This window comes from Plodia interpunctella, chromosome 1, assembly GCF_027563975.2.
Source record: "Plodia interpunctella isolate USDA-ARS_2022_Savannah chromosome 1, ilPloInte3.2, whole genome shotgun sequence".
In the NCBI taxonomy this organism is placed as follows: domain Eukaryota; kingdom Metazoa; phylum Arthropoda; class Insecta; order Lepidoptera; family Pyralidae; genus Plodia; species Plodia interpunctella.
Genome location: NC_071294.1, coordinates 7,605,826 through 7,618,375, shown reverse-complemented (window position 1 = coordinate 7,618,375; position 12,550 = coordinate 7,605,826). Strand labels below are relative to the sequence as shown.

At 34.4% G+C, this 12,550-nt stretch overlaps 3 protein-coding genes across 3 annotated transcripts; 2 read left to right on the top strand and 1 right to left on the bottom strand.

Moving 5' to 3' along the window:
• The first annotated feature begins 374 nt into the window (after positions 1–374).
• Cog6 (Component of oligomeric golgi complex 6) lies at positions 375–2,551 on the top strand. The gene has a single exon (XM_053743903.2). The coding sequence runs from the start codon at positions 621–623 to the stop codon at positions 2,478–2,480; it is 1,860 nt and encodes a 619-aa protein (XP_053599878.1). The 5' UTR covers positions 375–620; the 3' UTR covers positions 2,481–2,551.
• Positions 2,552–4,766: 2,215 nt separating this feature from the next.
• Positions 4,767–6,968, top strand: THG (tRNA-histidine guanylyltransferase). Its single transcript, XM_053743930.2, has 2 exons — positions 4,767–5,605; positions 6,630–6,968. The coding sequence occupies exons 1-2, from the start codon at positions 5,009–5,011 to the stop codon at positions 6,939–6,941; spliced, it is 909 nt and encodes a 302-aa protein (XP_053599905.1). The 5' UTR covers positions 4,767–5,008; the 3' UTR covers positions 6,942–6,968.
• Positions 6,969–7,414: 446 nt separating this feature from the next.
• VhaAC39-1 (Vacuolar H[+] ATPase AC39 subunit 1) lies at positions 7,415–9,831 on the bottom strand. The gene is made up of 4 exons (XM_053743917.1): positions 9,608–9,831; positions 8,910–9,418; positions 8,165–8,419; positions 7,415–7,756 (listed from the first exon to the last, which is right to left on the bottom strand). The coding sequence occupies exons 1-4, from the start codon at positions 9,726–9,728 to the stop codon at positions 7,595–7,597; spliced, it is 1,047 nt and encodes a 348-aa protein (XP_053599892.1). The 5' UTR covers positions 9,729–9,831; the 3' UTR covers positions 7,415–7,594.
• Positions 9,832–12,550: the final 2,719 nt, after the last annotated feature.

The window sequence follows — 12,550 nt, the reverse complement described above, 5'->3', positions numbered from 1 at the left end:
TACAGAACGCTTCCAATGCAACTAAGTTCAATTTAGGCACCTAAAATGAATCGAATTCATACTAAAAATTAAGTGGATGGTACGAATTTGCGATGCAGTTTAGTTTAGGCCGAAAGTGGAAAGCGCTTTAAGAGATGATGGTAAGCCCCCTGTGCTGTTGTGTGAATTTTCGAAATATATTTCGAATTTGCATCAACTATGCCTCGATGTGCATTTGGGTGGAAAAATATTATAATAAACATAAAAAATATAAAAACAGAAAATAAAAGAAATATTAATTATATCAGTACGAGTGAATAGCGTCGTACATGTAAAATCAATATCATTTTTCACTGACACCGATGGATACTACTGATCGGCACGTGTGGCACTGTGCTGGCACTGTTGTGTGCGGATAGGCTCTGTCAGCCAAAATGTTACTTGGATTGCCTTGTCATAGCTGTGAGTTGATGATGTCATTGCATGTATTACCATTACCATTTTGTTTTGTTTTTGAGTGCAAGTATGTCTACTGCAATGCAACTGCAAGCTCTAAAAGCAGCAAATATAGGTAAATAAAACAGATTCATTACATACCTACCTATATAAAATAATAAAGTGCACTAATTATTATAAACAAAATGGATTCGTCGTATAGTAATCCTTTAAGACAAAAAATTAATAAGATATTTGATAGCCATATTTTATCAGATAATAGTGAAGCTCTCAACACAGTTTCTACATTATGTTCCTCAAATTCTGCTTATACCAGAAGAGTACTTGTAAACGAAATAGAGAAAAGAGACATGTTAGTTAATAAAACTATTCTGCTTGAATATAATAAGGTCAACGACAAATTACGTATACTAATAAATTCTTTATCTTCGCTTGAGACTGCTGTCAAAGATATGTCTAATAGATTGCATGAGTCCAAAACGAAAACACATCATTTGATTTCGCAGACTACAAAACTAAAAGATGAAAGAAAGAAAACTGAAAAAAAATTGATTTGGGTTGATGCATTTGTTAAAACCTTCCAAATTTCTGCAGAGCAAAATGAATACCTTTACAATGTATCAATAAAAACTCCACTCACAGTAGATTTTTTCGATACTCTGTCTCAAATTGAAAAACTGTATGATAATTGCAAAATTCTGGTTAAATGCTGGTATGAAACTTCTGCTTTTGATATAATGGAAATTATTGGTATGCAACAAGAAGTAGCTATTGAAAAATTGTACCATTGGACAATTGGAGCTTGTGTAAGTATTGATTCTCCAAATAATGCCTTGGTGCCGAAAGCGTTGGCTAAGTTTCAAAATAGGCAAGTGCTGTTTTCAAATATTGTTGATGAATATTGTTCAGCTCGAAAAGCTACTACAGTTCAGGCATTCATTGATGCACTGACAAAAGGAACTGAAGGTTCCAAGCCAATAGAATTCTATGCAAATGATGCTAAGCGTTACATTGGAGATATTTTAACATGGGTCTACCAAATAATCCCTATAGAAAAAGAAAATCTAAATACATTATTCAAATTTTGTGAGATGTCAGATAAAGGGCAACAAATAACAGATGCCCTCACCTGCATTATGGAGGCTATATGCCCTTTGTTGAAAGTAAGGGCTGAGCTCATTTTAAAACCTGACAAAGACCCATTGGTTTTGTGGTCCATTACAAATTTAATCACATATTACAAAGATGTCATAAAGTGTGTGATGCCTACAGGTCATTTGATTGATACTTTTGACGAGCTTCTCAAAAAAAGTGAAGACATATTTCTGATCACCTTGGATGGCAAGATTCAAAGAGAACTCAGTCATGGTGTAAAAGCTCCTCCTGTAGATCTTAACCCTTCAATTGTAGTGGCAGACCTTGTCACTTTCTTGCGGGACTTACTGGCTGTGATGAATATTACCAACAACATCAATAATGATGACAGAAAAATTATCACAATTCATATATTAGATCCATTGCTTCATGCAATCAATGAAACTGCATGTCATTTGAGCTCAACAGATATGTCAGTGTATATGTTGAACTGTATTTATCACATTCAGTGCACATTGTCTCTTTATACAGTTATGGATGATTACAATGAAAGGCTACAAGCACAATCAGAAGCACAGATAGATACTTTAACATCAGAACAGGCCAGTTACTTAGTGGCCAATTTGAATTTGGGACCAATATATACAATATTACAAGAAAAGACAAGTGGACCACTCTCAACGTTACCTGGTATGGATATGTCTACATTAAAACAATTCCTTAATAAATTTGATATGTTCTTAGTGTCACCGGAGGTTTATATGCTGCCTCAACTAAATTTGCTTTTGAGCCATACACATAAGTCTTATGTTAAAAAGCGTGCTTTTGAAGTAATTATCGCCATCTATGACCAGTTGTATGTTGCAGTCCATGATCCTAATAATGGTTATAGTGATCCTAATTTAGTTATGCGTAGAACACCTGAAGAAGTAAATAATTTACTAAAATAAAACCTGTGACATTCTCTGTTACTTTTTATAATATAGTTAACTATGTATTTATTAAACTAGTAAAATAGAAATGTCTATTCTTTCATTACCCACTGATCATTGGGAAAGCTCTTCTGGCATGATATGGGCGGACATTATCATAGGGACCAATACTGTCAAATGCTAGACAGACCTACCTAGATAATGTATCTGATAATAATTGAATGAGTGAGCGAGGTCAACAAGTCAACTTGGTGCAAAAATACATTTTTTGTATGTAACTTTCTATCCGTTGTTGGTCTGATTTTGATGAAGTTTAAAAGGTATGTAGAATCTGTCAATAGATTTTTTATGTCCGTGGGCAACAAAATCGGTTTGAAATAATTTTCAATTTTGTAAAAACTCATCAAAAATTTATTGAGGTCGCGGCGAATAACTAGTGTATTTTAAGTGTGTGCGTTACTCCAGCTGCTAGAAAGTATCTCCTCAGAAATAAGAATAAAACCTATAATTAGTGCCTAATTAGCTATGTATGTGCCCGGCATAAATATTTGTGCCTGTCGTAGTTTTTTTTTTAATGGAAAAAACTATTTCTGCTGGATTAACGTTGTTCTAGCAAGAAAATTTTAAACTAATAATCGGAGAGAGAAATATTGTTCGTCAAATATAAGAGCTACACACTTGAAATGGAAACAATTATTTTTATTCTCTTAATTTGGATTTTTAAAGTAATTATGCCATTCAATCACAGATTAAATTACCGATACATTTTCTATCACAAATCAGTAAAGTATCAGTAAATTAATTCTTTTTCATAAAAAATGTGTAATTTTGGCGTGTCCCATCCATACCTGGACTAGTTTCAGCATGAATTTCAAGATATTTTTTTATCAGCATTTGGCAGCATTCATTTGGAAGTTTACACCTTTATAAATCTACTATTACTCACAAATATATTAACGAACTCAACCGAAAATATTTTTCAAATCGATATAATATGTATCATATTGATGTCCTAACACCAGTGTCCGTTACGTGTGGTGTAGCTACTCAACGCTAGACACGCGTATGCAACAAGCATTATACGATTTTAGAGTTTATCACAATAGAATACAAGTCATTTTTCATTCACACCAATACGAATATTTCGCAAAGCTCAGAGCAGATGGCGCTACTGGTACAACTAAGGTACACAAACATTGCCAATGGAGACAAAAAGCGCCAATTTTCAATTTTGTTGCAGATTTACGACAGGCGGCAAAGCTTTTGTGTACCTAACATACAGTGCTGTACTCTGGCGGGATAAATGTGCAGTAATACTCCCTATTGGAAAGATTTATTACCGAAATATAAAATAATGATATTCAAAGTAAATAGCGATTTACCTATGATAAGAAATACCTGGTTGTAATAAGTTCTTAGAAAACATCGAGTCGTTTTGTGTGTTTGTTTTGTAATCTAACACGCCAGATACAAACGTCACAAAGTATTATCAACCACGAAGCGATTGTGTGTGGACTCAGTCAAGTCTCGCTAGACTTAAATTTAGCACGCGCGCCCCGCCCTCACGGTCCACGAGAAGTTTATTATTCCGTGATGTTATTAGTATTATAAGCAAACTTATGCTTATCTACGTAATTTTTTTGCCGATTAAACTTTTGCTTTCTTGCCTATCGATCGACAACACTAGTTGAATAATAAATAGTAGGCGGTCCCTCTATGATAATAAAATGATAGCGATCCCAAGACGCATCGATATTGGGTCTGTGCAAATTTACATTGAAAGATTGCAATGCGTCCTCTACGCAATTTGTTGGGAATAACTTCAGTGGAATCAATAATATGGAGACACGCGAGATGAACGCTTGAAATATCGCTCATATTGAGATTGCCTCGGAAATCGTATGGAATCTGGTTTGAGTCGCGCATTGAAATAAAACCAAGTTTATTTTAATGCACGACTCAAATTAGTTAAATCTAAATAAATATTCTAAATCAAATCTAAAAATATATATTTGCAATTTCATCGCTATTATATATGATGAAGTTGATGTTGGTTGTTGATTCCGAATCAGATGACGATGTACCACAGAACATTCGAATTTTAATACCAAAATATAAATTTATGAATTCTACAAAATATTGAATTCAAACAGTAAATAATAGACTTTAATGCGAATTAATTAAATTTTAGCAAGATTTAATTGACTCGTGATAAAATCTATTTCGATCGAATCATAGTGTGCTGGCAACATTATAGTTCACTAGTTGGAGAGGCACCCATAGAAGAAGGCAACATTCTCTAATCCGATTTGAACGAAATTTAAATACGTGCGCGTGCGGCGCCGGCGATCGAGCCAAAATCTAAGCGAGAGCATTGAGATTTTCGGATTCGGAAACCGAATGTGAGCGGCCAGGCTGACATTGACAGCTAGTCGAATGCATACATGTGCCAAAATACCTTCAAAAGTCAAAACAGAGCAGTAGTAGGTAGGTAGGTATCTACTTTTTTGCAATTTGTTTCTAAAGTTTTATATTTATTGTATGGAATGGTGTGTCTATTTCTATACAAAGTTCATAGAATATTAAAGAGAACGCATTGTAATAGTTTCTATATAAATAAAATGGCAAAAAGTTCCTTTGAGTATGTAAAACAATTTGAACTCGATGACACATTAATGCCGAACTCTTGGATTGTTGTAAGACTTGACGGTAAATGTTTTCATAAGTTTTCAGAAGATCATAAATTTGTGAAACCTAACGACTCAAGAGCATTAAAATTAATGAACTATACTGCGTTTAGTGTTTTTAGAGAATTCCATGATATTTTAATGGCTTTTGGTCAGAGTGATGAATACTCGTTTGTATTTAAAAAACACACTTCTCTTTACAAAAGAAGGGCTGCCAAGTTACTGACAACTATTAACAGCAAGTTCTCCTCTTCCTACGTATATTATTGGAGTAATTTTTTTGGTGACCAAAAATTAAAATACCCACCAACATTTGATGGCCGCATTGTGTTGTATCCTTCTGAAGAAAATTTAATCGATTATATGAAATGGCGACAAGCTGATGTTCACATAAATAATTTATACAATACTACTTTTTGGAACTTGGTACTGAAAGGAAATTTAAGTCCAGTAGAGGTTAGTACAATTTTGTATGTGGATAGAAAAAAATTGTCATTCCCACTCGTCACCCATGGCTTTATCTAGGAACTATCTAGGCAAAGGGAGTGACAAATGGAAATTTCAATTAGGAAACATCCTAGTCACCCCTATTAAAAATTAAACATGATAGCTATAGCTTAACTTGAATTTTAACAAAATTGAAAAGTTTGTTATGTTAAGAGTTATTAGTAAAAAAGTATTACTGCCACCAACAAAAAGACATTTTTATTTCGCAGTTGACATCACCTAAATTGGGATTTTTTTACAAAAATTCCCACACTCACACAGCCAAAGCTGGGGGAGATAACAGAAACTGGAACAATGAAGAATTGAAGAGTACTATGAGATATACCTATAATAAATAGAATAAGAATTTATTTATCGAGAAAAGTTACATGCACATTACAGTATATCAAATGATCCCACTAACTAGTTAGTGATCTTTAAACACAATCTACTAGTGGTGGGTAGTCGACATTTTTTGAGCCAATGAAACTAAACTGTTTTTGTTCAATGAGCAACTAGTTATTAAACCAGTTGGTGTTGCCAACTGGTTAAGTAACTAATGTGGCTATAACAATATGGCTTGTTTTTTTGTCTGATTCGTATTGTTTTTGGCTTAATGCATTGCACATAGGCAAAACAGTTGAGAACAATAAATAATAAATTAGAAAAAAAATCATTTTTTTTATTTCACACTACAGTTCTACTTGTTGATGTTTCTGTGTCACCCCATGTCTCTGCATGCCGCTCGCGGCTACGTAGGAAGCAAACCAGTTGGGCATTCCAACTACTTTTGCAATTATGATTAAACCAGTTGGATTGTTGAGCATAGAAAACAGTTGAATTTTCTACTAAATTTTATGTATGTTTTATACATCAAAATCTAGTCTAATCATAATATTATAAAAATAAAATGTGAAATATTTATTTGTGACTGCTGCAGTTAATAGTTTATTAGTTATACTTGACAGACTACTTATTATGAAACTTTTTTCAGGCAGAGAAACGTTTAAGTGGTACAGTATCAGCTGATAAGAATGAAATTTTGTTTAAAGAATTCAATATTAATTACAACAATGAGCATGAAATGTTTAAAAGAGGCACATTATTATTAAAGAAAACAATTGCAATAGAAGGTACTGAGAAACATGTGATAGTTGATGTTCACCATGATATGTTAAAAGATTCATTTTGGAAGGAGCATTCAACATTATTGCAAACCAAACCATCCAAACGGAATTTAGTCTATGAAGGCCCCATTACTGATATTGTTCAAGCACAGTTGAAAGTTACCAACCTGATTATTTAATTATTTCAATAAATAAAGACTACTGAATACTAGTTTCATTTTTATTCCAATATCATTCTTAATCAATTGTAAAATAATAGAAGGTATTGTACATAGTATTTTATTTGAATAATTAATACACAATATTTTTATTTTATACATATATATTCTAAAAGAATTATTTCAGTAAAACTAAGAACACTAGGATATCAAACTATTAGTGCAAGTTAAATAGTAATACATATAACATTTATATTAAATTTAAAGGTATACATGAAAAAGGATTATCTAGAGTCACAGTTTTAAATTATAATAACAGGGAAACACAATTATCTTTTTTTTAATCTGAAATACTTTATTTTACCAAGCAAGTAGTAGTGTTTCCTGCATTTAACATTTTAATGGTTTTAACAATAAATTACAATTTATATCTATATACAGTACAAACTATGGTCAAGCAGTTTGAAACAAATTAATAATGCAATGAAATCACATTTCAATAATTCTAGATAATTTTATTTTCCAATAACATTTTTAAACTACGATATTATTACATAGTATTTGTATTTAACCCAAAGTAATACTTTTTATTTAAATTTCTTTGTCATTTACCATTTTTTTGATTGTGGAATATTTACACAACTCAGAAATAATTTTAGGCTTGGATTCACATCTTAGAATATCGGAATGTAGTTGTCGATCTTAGCACGGTGCTTCTGAGCCACACACTCGCTTATCCATACAATGTTTCGGCATTCTTGCTCTTTCAGCTTCAGGTATGAATAAAAGACTCCAAAGTGGAACTGTTGCATGAAAGCATTGACATTAAGTTTTACCTGAAAGAACAAATACATATGCAATATCAAAATATTGTGTGATAGTGTGTAGCATTGTGATAGGAGAGTTCTCACAGACTCTAATCCTCGTATTTCCAGCTGCATTGTGTTGTGACGAAATATATCTGGCCTGGACTTCAATTATATATCTGGCCTGACATCAAATGTCCTTGGGTTAGATGACAAAAAGCAACTAAAGCCAGCCTGCCATGATTGTGTTCGTGTGTATGGCTAATATCACAGATATATTACTTAGGTTCAAAATCTGTGGCTAATATATGTTTCCAAAAGTGCCTGTGAAGGTCTAATTTCTGATTGATTTGAAATAAACAAATAGACACTACTATAACTAAGCAAAGAGGTCATCTTCATCAGTAGTTGAAATCAGATAATTTTTGAAAGCCTCACCTCATGCTCAAAGAACTTGTCCTCCAAAGTTTTGTCACCCACATTATTTCCAGCTCCTTCGAACAGAACTGCATATTCTGCATAATACTCTGCCACGGCTTTCACTTGCTCATAATCATCAGCACGAGCTAGAGCAGCTAACCCATCTGGATTCAATTTACCACAACGAGGGTAAAGCTTGGCACGGTCATCTTTGGATAGTTCTGTTCCAAATGAATTTATAGTGATTATAATGGCACGACGATCAGCTTCGAACTGAAATAAAGAAACAGGATAATGTTATTGGAATTTCAGTAGCTTATGGGATAACAAAAGGTATTAAGCATAGAATAAAAGTTAGTACAGGTTAAGACAATCAAAAAACTTCATCAAAGCGGCAGACTTAGTATTCCTGCTAAAACTGAGCAGAAACAATATTAAAATTCAAGCTTCCAGGAAGAACAGTAAAATAACCATCACCACATAGGTAAATGCCTTGTATCTGCTGCAGCAGTAGTATAGATATGTATTGCTTATAATTAAATTAAATGCCAGGTTTGTTCCAGGGATGCCTATTGCTTCTCCATATTCAAAAACAAACAAAAAAATATTTTATAGAGAAGTTGCAATATTAATGTAGAATAATATTAACAAATCATAAAAAGTAAACAATAAATTAATGTAGTTTTTATTATTCATGCATATTCCACTACTGATTTAGGGATGTTAATATTTCACAAATGAAAATTTAAGATTTAATACTTACTGCCAAGATCTCACACATAACATCTGCTGTGGTGTCGCCAATTTGTTTACAGAAGTCATAGAAAGCTTCCAAGTAAGCCTTGTACAGAGTGTTGCGTATGATTTCAATGTTCATCTCATCCAAATCCTGCTCGCTGATACAATCAACAAAGAATGGTGCCAAAGGTGTATCTACCAATACGGCGTTGTACAGCTCAGCAGGAGTAGCAGCAACGTGAATGGCTTCCATCTGCTCAAAAGATCCCAGAGGATGACATTTAGGAATCAACTCTGATATTGGTCTCTGGTGTAGAGTTCCAGTTATCAAAAGGATGATGTTGTCAATCATGTAACTGTATGTAATAAAATCCAGGAATGTAGAAAGGGGCTCCACAGAGTGATTTCTGAGATGTTGAAATTCAATAACAAGTTTCTCACGAAGCTTGTCATCAATAGTAGAAACGGAGAGGGGGCTGGGCTCGTTGGCGAGGAAAGTCCCATAATCAGTGCCTTGGAGATGAAGCTTTAAATCTGTGAAATGATAAAAAATCAACTTATTGCTTTACTCAATGTTATCCAGGTACTTGTCAATAAGATATATTATGGCATTGGAGAAACTTTTTTAGCACCATTGTATAAATAATATATAGATCATTGTAGTTATTTGTGAAATTAATCAAGATTTATTGTAAACCAAGGAAGCTATAACATTTAGTTTACCTTCCAATGTTTCGCACTGAACCAAATTCAAGTAGTCAGACTGCTTGAGTATCCCACATTTAAATCCACGGCACAACCCCTCCAAATACCCGCCATCGATATTAAATATACACCCTTTCATTTTGTTTTTAATTATTCCCTCTCCGTTGCCGATAAAATAAATTCTACTAGCACTAGCCCCAAAGACAGAATGATTGAATGAAATTCAGCATTGATCATATGATTTAACCATAGACTAGGAGTTAACGATGGGTGGGTTGGGGCCAAAAATCTCTAACTCCAAGACCTCTATGAATCTCTGTGGTAAATGGTTCGAGTGTAGATAAAGAAAACTATAGACCCTGGCCTATCTTCTATTTTGCTCATCATACAAAAAAAAAACGCAAAACTATTAGAAATAAATGAGAATGTAGCGGGAGCTAGGTGATTATGCTCGACCGCCACAAAGGGAAGATCTTTCCGCCAGGCTAAGTGTTGCGCCTGGGAAACCGCACGGCTCCGACGGTGTCATGTCGGAGGTTGTATTTATGCTTCCAATCGAAAACGCACTGTCTGCGCGGTCTAGGCTTGTTAGCTGTCCATAGTGAGTCGACCGTCGTGCCATCTGTCCGTAGTGTCCTGGATCTCTTGTGTGGCTTGTTATTAGTTGCGTTTGGTCGGCTTTTTACATCTGCGCCGTTGTGCATGTGGCGTGGTAGATGTTGCCACAAGAAGAAACGGGACAATGCGTTGATATTAGAGTAAAGAATTTTAATCTCTAGACCATGACAACTAAAAAGAGAAAAATGTTGTCATGACAGTTTGTTGTTATTTCGGAAATGGTACGATTATTGTAATGATTTAATGTATTTATTATAATAGAAATAAACAAGTGATGTTTTATCTCCATACCCTGTACATATTTTATGATAGTTTATCTACGGTCCTCAAAATAGCAAATCCTCATATGGCAAACGCTGGAGATGTAAACATTGAAAACTTAGTAAGATCGAGTGATACATTAAACATGAGTTCAAGCGCTTCAAATTTACCCACGATTGATAAGCTTGATGGTAGTGCAGATTATTCCACATGGAAGATTATGATGGAATTATACCTAATCCATGAAGACTTGTGGGAATATACTACGACACCACCTCAAACTGATACTTTAGGTTGTAAAAAGGACCAAAAAGCTAGAGTCAAAATCTGTCTCATGATAAAAAAGCATTGTTTGGCCCATGTTCGTAACGCGAAGACAGCTAAAGAAGCTTGGGATACATTGAAGGTTGTTTATGAGGATAAGGGCCTTAATAATCGCTGCAAATTGCTGTCAAAGTTGGTGAGCCTGAAGTTAGAGCAGTTTTCAACGATAAGAGAATATTTAACAACAATCCTATATAGGATCAGTATTTCTTATTCAAGGAGGAGCTGTTTCTTGGCAGAGCAACAAACAGCGCACAGTGGCACTCAGTACTGCAGAGGCAGAATATGTATAACTGGCTGAAGCAACAAAAGAAGTTGTTTTTCTTAGGCGATTCCTGACAGAGATGATTGGTCAAGAATTTCAGACAGCTACAACTGTGTTATCAGATAGTCAGTCAGCTATTGCTATCGCTAACAATCCAGTACACCATCAACGTACAAAACTTGTGGATGTACGTTATCATTTTGTGCGAGATGCAGTTGAGGCAGATATTATTAATTTAATTTACAGTACTGTGAAACTGATAAAATGGTCGCAAATGCCTTAACAAAATCTCTACCTAGTCCTCTAGGTAGAGCTAGAGAATTTGAATGGTGTATGAGAGAAATGGGTTTGTGTGTTTGAGACGTGAGTGAGAATGAAAGCTATCCTGAATGAGGGGATGTGTGAGAGCATAAGTTGTTAATATCGTGTTTATTGTTTATGTTTACGTGATTAAGGAGGAGTATTAGAGTAAAGAGTTTTAATCTCTAGAATATACTACGACACCACCTCAAACTGATACTTTAGGTTGTAAAAAGGACCAAAAAGCTAGAGTCAAAATCTGTCTCATGATAAAAAAGCATTGTTTGGCCCATGTTCGTAACGCGAAGACAGCTAAAGAAGCTTGGGATACATTGAAGGTTGCTTATGAGGATAAGGGCCTTAATAATCGCTGCAAATTGCTGTCAAAGTTGGTGAGCCTGAAGTTAGAGCAGTTTTCAACGATAAGAGAATATTTAACAACAATGATGATGATAGCACAACAACTGTGTGACATCGTTAAAGAGATTGATGATGAATTATTAGCAGCGTTGATGCTTCAAGGATTAACAGAGAAATTTCAACCGATGAGATTGGCCATTGAGAACAGCAACATAACGTTAACAACCGATTATGTTAAATCTAAGTTGTTTCAAATGGAAGATGCATACGATGCTGGCCCTAATAAAGAATAGATTCTTCTACGGTCCTCAACATAGCAAACTAACATGCTTCGAGTGCACTAGAGTGCACTCGAAGCAAGAAGTGCAGGAGAGAAAGCAAAGAAAGTGCAAAGAGGAAAGAACCAACCGCGTTCTATAAAGTGCTTTATTTGTGATGGTCCTCATAAAGCAAGAAGCTGTCCAAAAAATTCAAAACTTAAGAAGGAAGCTGTAATGACGTCACTAGCAATGGCGACTAGTGAAGACAGAGGCTTAGGAGTGTGGATTCTAGATTCCGGTGCTTCAAATCATATGACCAACGCGATTGGTTACATAACTATAAGACACTGGAGAACAAGTTAAAGATATCTTGTGCGAATGGTGAGGTAGTATACGCTGAAGTAATTGGTAAGGTAGTTCATGAGAATGGGAATGGATCAATCAGTGATGTATTGTATGTTCCAAAACTATCATCAAATTTGCTTAGTGTAAGCAAAATTGTGAGTAAAAATCTTTCAGTACTATTTGAGAAATTTGGCTTTAAAATTATGAAAGCGGATGTATGTAAGGTAA

What these genes read in the sequence shown, in the direction of transcription:
- Cog6 (XM_053743903.2), top strand. Translation starts at nt 621, where the DNA reads ATGGATTCGTCGTATAGTAATCCTTTAAGACAAAAAATTAATAAGATA.
- THG (XM_053743930.2), top strand. Translation starts at nt 5,009, where the DNA reads ATGGTGTGTCTATTTCTATACAAAGTTCATAGAATATTAAAGAGAACG. An exon ending in GAAATTTAAGTCCAGTAGAG is followed by an intron (nt 5,606 to 6,629) that starts GTTAGTACAATT and finishes AACTTTTTTCAG; the next exon opens with GCAGAGAAACGTTTAAGTGG.
- VhaAC39-1 (XM_053743917.1), bottom strand. Translation starts at nt 9,728, where the DNA reads ATGAAAGGGTGTATATTTAATATCGATGGCGGGTATTTGGAGGGGTTG. An exon ending in TTATGTGTGAGATCTTGGCA is followed by an intron (nt 8,420 to 8,909) that starts GTAAGTATTAAA and finishes TCTTTATTTCAG; the next exon opens with TTCGAAGCTGATCGTCGTGC. An exon ending in ACAAGTTCTTTGAGCATGAG is followed by an intron (nt 7,757 to 8,164) that starts GTGAGGCTTTCA and finishes TTGTTCTTTCAG; the next exon opens with GTAAAACTTAATGTCAATGC.